General features: G+C 42.5%; 1 protein-coding gene across 6 annotated transcripts; it reads left to right on the plus strand.

The window, feature by feature from the left end:
• Nucleotides 1–3,125: 3,125 nt before the first annotated feature.
• LOC144243918 (zinc finger protein 705A-like) lies at nucleotides 3,126–15,741 on the plus strand. 6 transcript variants are annotated; one of them, XM_077779059.1, is made up of 6 exons: nucleotides 3,127–3,218; nucleotides 10,266–10,350; nucleotides 11,889–12,015; nucleotides 13,180–13,275; nucleotides 13,547–13,611; nucleotides 15,574–15,741. In XM_077779059.1, the coding sequence occupies exons 2-6, from the start codon at nucleotides 10,339–10,341 to the stop codon at nucleotides 15,577–15,579; spliced, it is 306 nt and encodes a 101-aa protein (XP_077635185.1). In that variant the 5' UTR covers nucleotides 3,127–3,218; nucleotides 10,266–10,338; the 3' UTR covers nucleotides 15,580–15,741. The 6 variants fall into 6 exon arrangements, with proteins under 6 accessions (XP_077635184.1, XP_077635185.1, XP_077635179.1 ...); XM_077779058.1 differs by lacking the exon at nucleotides 13,547–13,611 and having other exon boundaries at nucleotides 3,126–3,218; nucleotides 11,849–12,015; XM_077779053.1 differs by lacking the exon at nucleotides 13,547–13,611 and having other exon boundaries at nucleotides 3,129–3,218.
• The last annotated feature ends 261 nt before the right edge of the window (nucleotides 15,742–16,002 follow it).

Raw genomic sequence — 16,002 nt, forward strand, 5'->3', positions numbered from 1 at the left:
TCCCAACACCATTTGCTGAAGAGACTGTCTTTATTCTATTGGATATTCTTTCCTGCTTTGTTAAAGATTAGTTGGCCATATATTTGTGGGTCCATTTTGGGGTTCTCTGTTCTGTTACATTCATCTGAATGTCTGTTTTTGTGCCAGTACCATAGTGTCTTGGTGATCACAGCTTTGTAATACAGCTTGAAGTCCGAGATTGTGATGTCTCCAGGTTTGGTTTTCTTTTTCAAGATTATTTGGCTATTCGGGGTCTTTTCTGGTTCCACAGAAATTTTAGGATTGTTTGTTTGAGCTCTGTGAAGGAGGTTGGTGTTATCTTTACAGGGATTGCAAGATATGCTTTTATTGCATCATCTTATTGTAGGAGTTATACTCTGGTCCATGTTTTCAGTCTGAGGATATTGAAGCATTCTTACATTATTGAAAATAATTTTAAACTATTGAAAGCCTTTGTCTTTCTGTGTCACATGGAAAGTTGATATTCTCCTACATTGTGGTGGCCTATAGTCTATTCTTCCATCTCATTATTATTGTTATTATTATTATGGCTCTCATCATAGACTATTATCATTGTTATGGTTAATCACCATGGTCACAATTATTACTGTGATTATGATTTATTATTGTTACTGCTGCTGTTAGAAAATGCTGAGTCGACTTGTTCTATCCAAGAAGGGTATCTGGTTTACTGAAGAAGATGATGGAGATTTCCCAAAAATACATACAAATGGACAGATGCTTCCAGGTCATTTCTGGTGCCCTTTATAGATATAAGCATCCACAAAATTTCCAAGTTTCCTTCCAGGGTCCTTGAGTGGACATTTTGACAGTGGAAGCTTGGCGAGGGCATCTTGGCCTTCCTGAGCCTCTGAGAAACATTGTGAGTCACTTCTGGGATCAGCAACCACTTGTGCCTGCCTGCAAGACCCAGGGAGGGCATACATGGCCCGCCAGCCTCAATGAAAATTTTCCTAAGACCCGTAGGGAGCCAGGAATAGATGGAACAAGTATGGGAGGCTAGAGAGGAGGTCCCCACCCTCTGAAGCCTTTGCAGTATTTCTAGGTATGCCCAGCACCAGGGAACTGCCATTCCTGCCCTCTTGTATAAGCCCATACTGGACTGGAAGCAATGTGCACAGCAAAGAGGAATGGATTTGATGCCAACCAACAGCTCCAGGATAAAGAGCACAATCTCTTAAACCCTGACCTGAAAGGGATAGGGAAGAGCAGATGGTAAAAGGGCAACAGGGAAATTAGGGCTGAGAAAGTGCTACAGCCTTAATGTTAAGCATAGGAGAGGGCTTCAGAGGCCGAGGGGTGGGGTAATGTCCCTGCATCAGACTTTCAAGGAGATCTATCTCCCTGGAAGACAGACAGACAGACAGACAGACAGACACACACACGAACTAATATTAAGAGTGTCCCTAAATGACAGGTGGTTTTCCAGATTATTTTCACATTTTATCACTTTTTCCTCACTAGTACACTATTTACAGAAAGAATGATATGACTCCAGGTTTGCTTTTAAGAATCTAGGTTCCTCCCCCCACCTACTCACTCACTGACTTGAGTTTGGAAAGTTCTACAGCACTGTTAACTGTTGGCAGTTTTTGAAACTATCTTAAGAACACATAGAGTTTCATTTTATTTTCTCTAAATTGAGGGGGGAGGGTATTTTAAATAAATAAGGAAATACATGAAGCATTTGTTCATTACTTTAAAAATGTTTATAATAAATTATTTTAAATCCACTGCTGGCTTCCTTTTTGTTACTTCAATTATTACTTGATCCATACATCTGTAAGGAAAATGGCTTATATATTTTCCTGCAGCACCATCCAGGTGTTTCAGAGCCATTTTAGAGTTTCTCCCACTTTTCACAAGTAAGCAATGACATGAGTGAAGGGTGATGGCTTTTATTCTAGGAAGACTGATCTACACTTATTTATTTATTTATTTATTTATTTATATTGTGTGTGTGTGTGTGTGTGTGTGNTTCAGATGCTTAACTGACTGAGCCACCCAGGAGCCCCAATCTACACATATTTTTTAAACCCAAATTTCCTTGTGACATTTTTTATTTTTTACTTTTTTATTTTAAGTTTTTATTTTAATCTCAGTTAACATAGGGTAGTATCAGTTTCAGGTGTACAATGTAGTGATTCAACACTTCCATACACCACCTGTGCTCATCACAGCACGTGCACTCCCGAATCCCCATCATCTCTTTAACCCATCCCTGAACCCCCATGACAGTTTTTAAAATGACATTTTCTGGGGCACCTGGGTGGCTCAGTTGATTAAGTGTCTGGCTTTGGCTCAGGGCATGATCTCCTGGTTAGTGAGTTTGAGCCCTGCATCAGGGTCTGTGCTGACAGCATGGAGTCTGCTTCCAATTTTCTGTCTTCCTCTCTCCCTGACCCTTTCCTACTCACATTCTCTCTCTCTCCCTCTCTCTCTCTCTCTCTCTCTCAAAAATAAAAACTCCTACTGCTTTGGAGCATCCCCACATGCCTACACATGTCTTGCCTGAGTCTCAGGATCACCACAACCAAAAACATTCCTGTCTAAATCCCAATGGGCCCCTGTTGAGGTGTCAGGAAAGAGGAGGGTCGCAGAGTAGGTAGGAGCCACCCCTGCTCTCTGGGACGCCACTACACCCTAGTATCCAATTCTTACCCTGCATACTTCAGAAGAATGTATGCATGATCTCACTGCTACAGGGGAGTGGTTGTTTCTTAGCCACTCAGCTGACAGTGTGAAGAAATTTATGTGTAACCTAGCTTGTGTGTGCACATGGGAGTATTATTTACGCATCCACTGATAAATACATAGACAGAGATGCATTTCGGGAAGAACAGCACCCATTTCTATTAAGCAAGACATAGCCTAACAGTTTATACCACCTGTAATCCACTACGTATGGGCCATCCTAACCATCTCACTCGCTTGGCTCTAGACCCTCACTCCCAAGCGAGGGCACGTGGTTAAGAGCCTCACCCAGGACACATGAGGTCTGAGCTTCCTGCGCTGCACCCTGAAGACCGGCAGGGGGCGCGCCGACCTGCCGCCTTTGGCCAACGTGGAACGCATGCGCATCGCGCCCCTTGCCGTCGACGCTGCGTCCGCACGAGAGCCCGGAGACGCGTTCTCTCACGCGTTCTCTCGGGGGCGACGGAGGAGGCGTCACTGACGACGCGGGCCCCAGGTCGGCTGTGAGTAACGTCCGTGTGCTGCCGCACTGCTGGGAGGGGGCCGCTGTGGGGATTTTCTCTTAAATAGCCAGAAAGAAGCTCGCTGTTGCCCGCACCGCCTCGCGTGTCTTTCCCTTCCCTTTCTTGTGCAGGGTTTCCCCAGGACGTGTTTTACGGGAGTGCCCGCTCATCGAGGGCCATTGGGGGTGAAATCATAGCATGCCGTGGGCAGTTGTAGAGATTCGGGGCTGTTCCGCGGGATCGGGGGCCTCCTGGTGCGGCTTCGGGGGCGGGGAACCGCGTGGCCGTGGAGAGAGGACGGAACAAAAGTTCGGGGTGTTCGGCCGAGGCAGGGGCTCGGGAAGGGCCTGGGGCGGACACATCCGGTCGCGGGCGGAAGGGGCGCTGCGTGGGCGCTGCGCGGCCTTGGTTCGCGCCGGGCGGTTTGTCGTAGAGAGTGAAAGTGTCATAGTTGGAAAAATACGAAGACTAGAGAGGTAGGTGTGTGAAAACGCACGGCTGTATTTTCAGTGTCAGGATTTTAGATTTTATTTACACCCAGATCAGACTTGATTATAATTGGACTTTCCGGGCTCTCAAGGAAGTTGCCGTGTCTGCGTTTTAAAATACCCCTCCTCGGCTTGTCCCATTTCCTGGTTGATGCATTACGACGGCCCACGTTTTCTCATGACCCGGCGACAGCCGTAGATCATTGTAAGTAAGCGTCAGGTCACTGAAACATCTTTTGTAGGACCTCACTGTGACAGGTGGATGCAAAATAGGTCCAGGACGCTTGTGAATTTATACAGTATTTATAAAAAGACAAGGAAGGAAAAGAACGGATTTTGAAGCGAAAAGTTGCCCTCAGAAGGAAAACAGGACGTCCACCATCCCTTCAGAATTGTTTATTCTACTTTATTGCAGAGATAACGCTGCGACCTCTGAATTCTAAATTTCATTAAAAAAAAAATCTCTTGAAACACACTGTGCTTCTACTCCCCTCACTTCTAAATTGTGGCCCAGTTATTCCGAGAGGTCCTAGTATTTTAAAAATATTCTGTAGTATTGATTTACAGCCCTTACGACGTGGGTAAATATCCTCAGAGAGATTCAAGTTGGGGTGGCGTTCTCTTCCTTTGTATTAACCTAGGTAACATAGGAAGGCGTTAAAAGAATAAAGTACGCACGCTAACGAACCCCCAGAATGTTCAGATTCTTGAATATATCCAGAGGTGTGAGAATAAACGTGTCTTGTACCCGCCCCCCCATTTTAATTTCGGAAATGTGCCCAGTGTGTTGCTCAGTGTTTTTAAACGAGCTCAAATCAGGCAGCAGGAGGCCGGCCGTCAGCTCAGAGGCGCTCTGTAAAGGCGGCGATGCTGTACTTGTACAAGTGCGTCTTACCTGTGTAGCCCCACGTGGGGTGGCGCTCGGCTCGGAAGCTTCCTGAACTAGCTGCGTGTCACGACAGTGTCGGATCGGCCGTGCAGCCCCCGAGCTCAGGGCGTGCGGTGTCAGAGGCAGTCTCGACCTGTCTGCAGTCTAGCTTTTGAGGTGAAAAGGGGGCGTTCCAGGCTCAAACATGTGGCCTCTTCTGACTAGTGAGGGGAAAACAAGGATTCACTCTGGGTTTAGGAATTTAACCAAGGACAAAGTAGAGATGAGCCAAGACTAGAAGTCATTTTTTGCCTTCCTCTCAGATTTGTTTTTACTTAATAGAGTAACAATATATTAATTTCACGTATAGAACATAATTTGGTATTTGTATATATTGCAAAATGATCACAGGGTTACAGATTTTTTTCTTCTTAAAATTTTTTTTAAAAAACTTTGTTTTTTGAGAGATATAGACACAGTGTGAGCAGGCGAGAGACTGAAAGGGGGGTAGACACAGAATCTGAAGCAGCTCCAGGCTCTGAGCTGTCAGCACACAGCCCAATGAGAGGCTCGAACACTGGAGCCATGAGATCAGGGCTTGAACTGAAGTCGGACACTTAACTGACTGAGATACCCAGGCACCCCCAGATGTTTTTTCTTATAATGAGAACTTTTAAGATCTGTTCTTAACAACTTCCAAGTACGTAATACATTATTAACTGTAGTCACCATGGTGTATATTTCATCCCCATTCCTTATTTATTTTATATCTGGAAGTCTGTGCCTTTGACAATCTTCACCCGTTTTGCCCTTCCTCACCTCTGCCTCTAGCCACCACCAATCTGTTCTTTGTGACTTTGGGTTTGTATTTTGTTTCAGGTGTTTTGTTTGTTTTTTAGATTCCACATATAAGTGAGGTCTGCCTTTCTTTGTCTGACTTACTTCACTTAGTATAATGCCTGTAAGGTTCATCTACATTGTCCCAGATGGAAAGATTTCCTTTTTGTAATGGCTGAATAGTATTCCATTGTGTGTACCTCTGCTGCATTTTCTTTACCCATTCACTCCTGGGTAGACACTAGTTTGCTTCAATGGCTTGGCTGTTGTAAATAATGCTGCAGTGAACATGAGGGTGCATATATCTTTTTGAGTTAGTATTTTTGTTTCCTTCATGTAAAATACTCAGAAGTGGAATTGCCAGGTTGAAGCCTGCAGCCCCAGAATTATTTTGGTAGGCTAAACCCACATGTAAGTGCTGATTGTCTTGCTGTAAATCTTGCCTGAAGTGACTGCCAGAACAGGCCCGAACCCGCAATGTAGTGAGGCCTTTGAATGCCTGCAGAACTCAGATAGGGTTTAAGAATTGTTCAGTTTTTCATAACTGTATCTAAATTAATTAATTAGAGGAGAATTCTTTTTGTTAAACTAGTTTTTCCTTGGTGATATTTATCTCAGTTAACACCCAAGGTAAACAAGCTCTCTCCCTTGCATTGCAAATCTGATGAAGTTACCAACTATGTCAGAATGAGTCCAACAGTAACTATATATCTATTCCTAAAGTAAGTGAAGTTCTGAGTTTGGGTCTGCGGTGATGGTGTGCTCAGTCACCACCGAGTATCCCAGGTTTTCTGTCTCCTTAGGTTCTGGAAATACCGAAGAAAAATCTCCCCCATCAGATCCAACCTCTTTTATTTTACCATAATTATTAATGATGAATATGATTGTTTATAATGACAAGGGCCATTTGTAGTACCACATCTGAGGGTAGACTAGGTGATGGGGACATGGAATTTCTGTTTATTCATAATTCACAAGTCATAGTCAAAGAGAACCTTGCCTTAAAATGCTGTAGATGATTTTTCTGCAGGTAGTCCTGGCAGTGAAGAAAGGAGCAAATAAATAAATAAATGCATAGTAAGAAGTTACATGAGTAACTTGTAGGAAACAAAGTAAGGTTCTATTCAAGACAACAAGGTAAGAAGGAACCACTTATTTAGGAAGTAGTTTAAAGAAGGGATGTCTGAAGAAATGGCCTTTAATCTCAGATGGAAACCTAGTGAGTGTGAAGTGGCCATATGTATATAGATATTGGGGTAGAAATGAAAGATGATAGTGCTTAGTGGAGAGATGACAGCAGGCTTAATTGTGTGGTTCTGAAAAGTGGTGTTGTGCCCGATTCGCGAGTTCCCAGAGACCTCCAAGGAGCCGGCACTGATGCAAGTACAAAAGGGTCTTTTTTTTTTTTTTAATATTTTTATTTATTTCTAGGAGAGAGAGAGACAGCGTGAGCAGGGGAGGGTCAGAAAGAGAGGGAGTCATAGACTGAAACAGGCTCCAGGGTCTGAGCTGGCAGTCAGCACAGAGCCCGACGCGGGGCTCGAACCCAAGAACCGCGAGATCATGACCTAAGCGAAAGTTGGACGCTTAACCGACTAAGCCACCCAGGTGCCCCTAAAAGGGTCTTTATTACAAGCTTGAGCAGGGGCTCACCAGCCTACCGGTGTCATGGCAGCAAGGTGAAGCGAAGAACAATAGCGAATAGGGATTTTAAGGAGTAAGGGATGGGGGTGTTACAGTACATGTAGCATCATCACATAAGCACCAATTACAATTGTACAGGACCCTGGTAACAGCTTTGACCATTTAGTATCTGTGAGGTGTTCAGTCCTTTTGGTGGGACCCAATCATGACTTTTGAGAATCCTTTGAAAATGACCAATTATGAGGTGAGTTCAAAGGGCCCACTTGGGGTTCAGGCAAGTGGTGAGAAATTGGCTAGTTTGTATCTGCAGTTCCCAGCCTTGACTCAGACCATAGGAATGTCTTTTGATTAGCTGATCCGAGGGCGGTCCGAGGATGGCTTTAGCCTTGAACAGTCTGAGGCTTTTCCTGGGACTGGGACTGGGGCTACGTGCAGCCCGAGGTTGCTCTTAATGGAGGCCTTAATTTTTGGCTCTTCAATGTCAGAGATGAATCTTTGGATATCCGGTGGATTCGTTATCTGACTTGGAAGACTAGAAGACAAAAAATTTTTATTGTGGAAGAGTTAATGGCTTCATTTCGAAATATATTTCCTTTTACGTGCCTATAGTACGTGTAGGTGGGGACTACAGCACAGCAGTGGAGTCTAGGTATGTTTTTAGTTTTGAGTTTAGAGATGACCGTGGAAGAAATTGAAGCAAGTGAAAGAGTGTTGTGAGATTTCCATGACAGTATATTGTAAGAGGAGAGAAAAGGGGTAGAATCGAACCTGGAGATATTTCAACACTTTTGTTGTTGAAGGTGCACCTTGCAGAGGACTTCTGGAAGGAGTGCTTAGTTTGTTTCAAAGGCAGTTAGGAATGTGAATTGTCAGAAAAGCCTAGAAAAGAAAGTTCCCAAACAGAGGTCATGTGCCAGTATTGTTTCGATTCCAAATAAAAGGCAGAGAAACACTCACTGGATTTAATTAAGGGGGAATAACTGATTTTAACAAGATTTATTAACTTGGAAATCAGAACTAATTTTTGTTAATCACAGTGAGGGAATGTGAAGAAATTGTAACTAAATATGTACTGTATCTTCAGGTTCATTTTGAAGAGAAAAGGTCATGTGTCAGCAGCTAGGTATAAATTGGTCGTTTTTCTTTGATGAATGGAGAGACTAAATGAGTTTAGGGAGATAGATGGAAAAATGATGAAGAGGTTACTGGTAAAAGACATTTATTTGGTTTATAATGAAGAACATAAAATATTTGAAGAAGTAGGAAAGAATGGGAATTGGAGAAGTTGGATTTAATTAGGAATAGAGGTGACTTCTCAGTTTCTGCAAGAGTGGAAGTACTGATGGGTTGGAAATCAGGAAATAATTGTAGGTTTCTTGCCAGTGAGGTGAAATATTTCTTCATATTATTTGGTTCATCTCTGCGGTAGGAAGAGATTTTTCATTTTGGAAAACTAAGGGAAAAGATGAGATTTTTGTGAGATTAGAAAAGCACTATTAATGGGTACTATTAACACATGACTCAAGCATGGCAGGGGAGCTGTTAAGCCAAAGTAAGAAGCCAGATATTTAGAAAAAGCCGTTGGGAGACTGTGACACTGTATTTAGAGTGGCTCAGTCCCTCATTCTGAGCTGTGACGGATGCTGCCATGAGAGCGTTAGATACTGGAGTCCTCTGCAGTTGGAGTTTCGAGTAGTAGATGTTGGGAAGAAGTGAAGGGCATTAGAATTGTTGGTCTTGGTGTGTGTATGTTGGAATGAGAAGTGTATGTTACACTGATCAATACAAATTAGAGGTGGAGGCTAATTTTGGAAATGGGGGTCACTCAGCTGGAGGTTCCCATGTAGGAGATCCTGGGAGAAATTATGTGAGCAGGCTGAGAGGAAGCGGTTTTGAGAGAGGAGTCTCTGGTCATGGATCTGACTGGTGACATATGTGCGTAAAAATTTCCACTATTCTTCAAGATGAAATTCTTCAGTTCTCATCCAGAGATAGTTAATTTTAAATTCTAGTTGTCAATTTCTAGCCATGTAGTTTTGTCCTGTAAATAAAGTTTTATGAATCTAGTGTACATAACTCATTAAATGTGTAAGTAATCTGTAAAGGCAGAGTTATTGCTGAGTATTAAGTTCAGTGTATGTAAGCAGTTACATGTAAAGTCCACTCACGGAGTCTCAGTTAATACCAGTAGTTGTTTCTTTTTTTTTCTTTCCAGGTCCTCAGGGTCATTGGGTTTTAATCATATCCTTTTCTTGACATGTTATCAGCATTTGTGGATGCAGTGTATTTAGTTATAAACATTGTTTTAGGTAGTACTTTAGAGATGATAAATTCTTTTATATACTTAAATCATGAAGTACAGAGATAATCTTGTTGATAAAAATAACTAGAACTCCAGGCCCCAAGAAGTCAATAAGTTATCTCTAAAACGAAACCCTGCACTCTATATTTTATGAGCCTGTCTTCTGGTCTAATTGTGCAGCAATCTGTAGTGTGTAGCATTGTGACATATATACTCCTGCTTCTTTGCTGTGCAAGGGGTTGTATGTGCTAGACTTGTATGATAGGAGAGTCACTGAACACTTGAGCAGGGGTTGGGTCTCTGAAGTGTTCAGCCCCACTTTAAAGAGATCCCTTTGTTGCTTGGCCACATGTCCAAGACCATGAGTGATACAAGTGGGTTGAGGCACCAACAGCACCTTAATCCTACATGTTGAGGAGCCAAGATGACTGAGGGCACGTGTTTATTGGGAGATGATGAGGCACTCGTGAGCTAAGATGGGTGCTGGAAAACAACGCCAGTGGACCTAACCAAGAATGATAAAATATGAAATTCCAAAATGGTGTCCTTAGTTATGGATCCAAGAACCTCCATGTGACAGGAGTCAGATTCTCCTAGGATTCTGCTGCTAAGGATGTAATTAAGACCTCTCAGTATCAAGTCTAAGTAAACTAGAAACCCCTATGCTTTTGCTGTCTCTATAATGGGGATATTAATAGTTTATTGTTGACTTTACTATTGACTTCTTATTGTTTATTCTTGGAGATAAACAAGCCCCCTTCCTTGTTTATCCTTGTTTACTCTGCAGGTACATGGAGGTGAACCAGGGGAGGGGGAGTCACTACCATGTGAAGATTTGCATTTGCAAGATGGGCATATCTAGGAGTATTGGAAAAGACAAGTCTCATGGGTTCTTTCTCTTTCCTCAGCTTTGTCGGCTTAGTTATTGGACTGTCCCTTGGTAAGAACACACAGGAAGAAAGGGCAACTGAGTTCTAGACAATGCAACCACAGGTGAGTAGAACTTTCTCTTCTTTCTCATGGATACCTGTTTTTCCAGGGGATGAGAGGATTTCCCTCCATGACTTGGATTGTCTGTGTGCCCCCATGAACTATTAGTGTCAGTCATACTTCACCAGGTCTCTGGGAGGCTTGTGGCAGCTCAGGGTTTGATCAAGAAATAACCCCCTACCCAGTATTACACTACTGTATTCCATTCCCCATCCTATTAAGGCTGTCCTTGCAGAAAAGTTGTTTCTTCTCATCCATCCCGTGACCTCAGTTGAGAAGTGACTCATTCATGAACCATGTTAGTGTCTGCAGTGGGCTTAGGTGTGCGGTGAATACAGGTGATAGAAATGAGAATGAGCAGAAGTTCACAGGCCTGTAGGGAGGCAGATGTTTCTTCAGGTGAGTTCAGCCCATCCAGGGTTTCAGATACTGCAGAGGAGGGCTCTGCAGGGTTGACACTGGCGGAGTGTGGGAAGCTAGAGAGCAGTGAGCAATCATTTATTTATCTTTCCCAATTTTTTTTTTTAAAATTTTTTAATGTTTTATTTATTTCTAGGAGAGAGATAGAGACAGCATGAGCAGGGGAGGGTCAGAGAGAGAGGGAATCACAGACTCTGAAACAGGCTCCAGGCTCTGAGCTGGCAGTCAGCACAGAGCCCGATGCGGGGCTCGAACCCACGAACCGCGAGATCATGACCCAAGCGAAAGTCGGACGCTTAACCGACTAAGCCACCCAGGCGCCCCTATCTTTCCCAATTTTAAAGTTACTAAAGTTTTTATAGACTGTGTTTGAGCATTTTAATAAATTAAGCAAAGAAAAATTTTCCTTACCACTCTTGTTCCAAACAACCTGTTTCCCTCTTCGTAATTAAACTTTGTTCAAATTTGAAAACAAATTTCTGACGAATATTTTCCCAATTTGGGTTGTGCATTGAGAAGGATTGTAATAGAACTAAATGTAAAGTCCTGTAGCAAAATTTGCAGGACTAGAAAGATCAGGCTCAACTGAGAGGCTTCTGTTACCCACTGGCATTTAGACAGGGTGCTGTTACAGCGGGTAGAGGGATACGCCATCTCGGAGGTCCTGGAGGAGATCGGAAGGCAAGGCCTTCCCACAGGAGGGTCCGGGCAGGACATCCTTACGTACGTAGGGCCCCTGGGGCTTGGCTTGTGACCCGTGTGTCTTACGCCTTATCAGGAACACGTGGATTGTGTAGAGAGGGGAGAGATCACACTCACTTTTCCAGGTTCTGCTGGACGCCGCATTCAGTCCTGTGGGAAAGTCGGGCACTGTTGTGTCCAGGTTATTTCCACTGGACCCCGTGAGATACTTGTTTGTAATGTAATGAAGTTATGTTTACAAAGTGTGAGTGTGTGTGAAAGACACATGACAAGGCAGTGTAGAGAAACGTGTGACTAGAACCCCAGACAGGGTTTGACCTCTCTGCGTGTACAGCAACCCATCCCTGGCACCATCATGCCCAGTATACTCCTTTGACAGGGAAGGCCCTGGATGCACCAAAATGTCTCTGGTGTTTTAGGGATCTGTGACCTTCAAGGATATAGCTGTAGACTTCACGCAGGAAGAGTGGGCCCTGCTGGACACGTCCCAGAGGAAGCTGTACAGAGATGTGATGCTGGAGAACATTGGTCATCTGGTGTCTGTGGGTGAGCCTGTCAGCTTTGATAAGTTTATTAAGCAAGTATCCAGCTTTCACTTCACCCCTCTGCTCGTGCCCTCCTTCAGATTCTTTCATGGTTCTTAACACTGTTTGGATATAATTTGTTTATTCTTCTCACTTACACCTGTTTTGTTACCTCAAAAGAATATAGTTTTCCTGACCCCTCTTTTGTGTCTTTCTTGCTTCTAGATCTGTAATGCCCAGGACTGTGCTGGGAATTCAATGAATATTTTAAGTGAATGAAAGCACTAAATATTACAAAAACTGTTCTCTGTATGGTCAGCTGGTAGTTAAAAATTCATTTGTGAAAATCATACCTATTACCTATTTTTTAAAATATTTATTTATTTTTGAGAGAGAGCATGCGAGCAAGCAGGGGAGGGGCAGAGAGTGGAGGGCACAGAGGAGCCAAAGTGGGCTCTGAGCTGTGCACACAGAGCCTGATGTGGAGCTTGAACTAACAAACCATGAGATCATGACGTGAGCTGAAATCAGACCCTTAACCAACTGATCCACCCAGGTGCCCCAATGTTTATTAACCTTTTACCTATTTGCAAAGAGAAATTAAATTGTTTCGGTGAAGCTTCTGTGTACTTAATTGCTATTTTTAAATTTATTTATTTCAATTCAAGTTACTTAACATACAGTGTGCTATTGGTTTCAGGAGTAGAACCCAGTGATTCATCACTTACATACAGTACCCAGTGCTCTTCCCAGCATGTGCCCTCCCTAATGCCCATCACTCACGTAGCCCATCCCCGTCTCCTCCAGCAACCCTGTTTGTTCCCTGTATTTAAGAGTCTCTTATGGTTTGCCTCCTTCTCTGTTTTTATCTTATTTTTCAAAATTAAGTCTAGTGGGAACACATAATTTCTCCTTTGTTGAAAAGCACTAAAGATTCTTCACTCTGTCTTTGACCTTGGTCTTGCACATCAGCAACAAGAACATCTCCCTGTGTTGGCAAGGTGTCAGGATGTTCTTCTTGCTGTGGTGAAGGGTCTTAGCATTTTCAGTGTTCAGGGTGCTCTTCCCTGGCCTCTCCTTTGTTGCTCTCCGGTTCTTCCTTCGTGTCCTGTCCTGAAATTAAAGATCATTCACGTTTCTCTGCACAGGGTCTAAAATCGGTATGTCTTTCACTCCCCACAAACAGGGTATCAACTCTGCAAGTCAGATGTGATTTCCCAGTTGCAGCAAGGAGTGGAGCTGTGGAGGGAAGGGAGAGGATTTCCCCCAGGCCTGATTCCGGGTGAGCCCCGGGCTTGTGTGAGCTTAGCACTGGGAAGATGCTGGTGCAGGGGGAGCAGAACGGGGGGTGTCAGCAACAGACATCTTGTTTCAGCTGAAAACACTTCATCATTTCACTTTCCTGAAATGCCTTTCAAATCACTGACACATTCCCCCTTTTCATATTCCCCGTGTAAGGGTCAGTATTTGAAACATACACAGGCCTTGCACGTTTTCAACGGTGTCCTTCCTCTAAGGCACACTAGCAGTTCATATTGTTTACATTATTTTAGACAGGAAAAGTGGCCTTAGGAGACAAGATGTCTGCAGAAAGGACCCATCTAATTGCATGTCAATTGTAAGTTTCAAAGGGGTGAACCCTCCCTGAACATTAATGACGTGGGTGCTAACAGATTTAGAATGTTATTTGAGTCGGGTGTAAATACTGTCTCAGCAGAAAGCTTTGGGTGGTTGGAATTTAGGGGAAAAATTAAGCTGTTGCTCAAAACCACTACATGAGTTCTTCTTAAAGGACAAACACATAAACATAGCTCTTGCATCCAGTCTTTGAAACTAGTGAGATCTTTCAAATAAATCTGATAGCTCTGTAGGTGAGATGTTATGAAAAAGGAAATCTCTTTGTGTTGTAGAAAATAACACACATTGCATATGTAACTAACACAGGGAAGATGTTAACAGGAGGTGTTCACTGCATGGTCAAAGTAGGAGTCATATGTAGAGAAAAGAATTAGTGTATGTGAGAAATTCTGTTAACAGCCTCTCTCTCCTTTGAACAGCAGAGATTTCACACTAAAAAGGATACCTGTGAATATAATGAATGTGGGGAAGTTTTCCTTGCAGATCATGGTGACTCAGTACGTGCTGAATCACATGGTGGCAGGGTGGGGGGTACAAATGTACGGAACGTGGGAAATGCTTCAGCCAGAAGCCTAAGCACCAAAGAATCATACAGGCCAGAAACCTTACAAGTGTACGGAATGTGGGAGAGGGTTCCGTTGGATCACTCAGCCTTATATACACCAGAGAACTCACACTGGGGGGAAACCTTATGCGTGTGATGAATATGGGAAACACTTCAGCCAAAGCACTGACTTCCACTCACATCAGAGAGCCCACACAGGAAAGAAACCCTATAAATGTAATGAATGTGGGAAAGGATTCCATTGGGTTTACATTAAGATGCAAGCAATTATTATGAAATTTTAATCAGTAGTATAAACACGACAAATATCGTATGGGATAAGCCGAATGTTGTCGATTAAATAGTCTAGTGGGTAGTAACTTGAATATTCAAAGAAAGTACTCTTCAGCAGAAAATGCTATATCTATAGCATGCATAGTGCGAACCACTGAACATTTCATGTGAGAATATAAACCAGTATTAGGAATTCTTTATTAATGTAAAGTGAATAATAATGATTTTATTATGTGGAAAATGAAAGGACATTAAAATATAACTTCCTGATACTCCTTTTTTTTGTTTGTTTACAAATACACAGTTTTTAAAGATTTGATAAGCACAGAGGGTTTTTAGGGCAGTGAAAATACTCTGAATGGTGTTGTCATGAAGGCTCTGTGTCATCATACATTGCCCACGTCCACGATGTCCAGCACAAGAGTGGCCGTGAGGTGACTGTGGACTCTGGGGACAATGTGTCCGTGTAGGGCTCTCCTTGGTGAAAAACAAAACCATACCCCTTGGGCGAATGGTGTTGATGATGAGGCGGGGGTGGGGGTGCCGTGCACGTACAGAGTCAGGCAGTAGATGGAAAATATCTATCCCTTTCTCTCAATTTTGTTGTCAACCTAAAACTGCTCTAAACAAATAATTAAAAAAAGCATTCGCTGGAAAATGCCAGCACTTTAAGATAAACATCGCTTTCTTTGTTGGCCAAAGAATACCTCACACAACTTCTATGTAACTATTTCTGGGAAACTTTGAAAGCATTCCATTAAAATTTTATTGACATCAGACCAATAAATTAGTAATGTAGAATATATTAGTACTTCATAATTTGGTATTAGTAAGGTATAATTACTTTTAGTAATTACTGCATAATTCAATATTAAGAAGTTTAAGCACATATTATGTAAATAATGTTATCAAGATTGATACTTATATGTATATTCTTAGAGTATTTCATTGTAATTTAAACTTAATGTTTTCATTAATTACTTTATCATTAATGTTGGAATTACTACTTTATTGTTCCAGTTCATGCTTCCATTTTAATATTAGCTGTTTTATCACAGTTACATCTATCAGAATCTTCTCATTGGTTTCTCTTTTGAATTTCAGACATGATTGCGGTCAGCCTGTCATTGAATCCTGCTGTTCTGAAATCTGAGGGTTCTCACTGCCTGGGTTCTGCAGGAAGAAACGTAACCTTTTCACCTCAGTCATAAGTTGATAATTTGGTTTCTAACATTTTAATTAAAATAATTTTTAAGATGTGAAAATCCTTAAGACTATTCTCTTCACTGAATGCAAATTGGTACAGACTAACTACAGTTCTTTCCATTTAATCCAGTTTTCAGAACTCTTCCATCTGCATGTGGTCACGAGTCACCAGCTGGTGCCCTTCCTCTGGGCTGCAGCTTTCCTCAAAGAGCAGCTGTGCAATTTGGTTTTAAGAACTAATAACCTGAGTTAGAGCTACCTTTGCATTTTAAATGTAGTGATATTAATCTGTAAGTTCAGCACATGATCACCCAGAGATTGCTTTCC

Source organism: Crocuta crocuta, unplaced genomic scaffold, assembly GCF_008692635.1.
Source record: "Crocuta crocuta isolate KB4526 unplaced genomic scaffold, BGI_CrCroc_1.0 scaffold88, whole genome shotgun sequence".
In the NCBI taxonomy this organism is placed as follows: domain Eukaryota; kingdom Metazoa; phylum Chordata; class Mammalia; order Carnivora; family Hyaenidae; genus Crocuta; species Crocuta crocuta.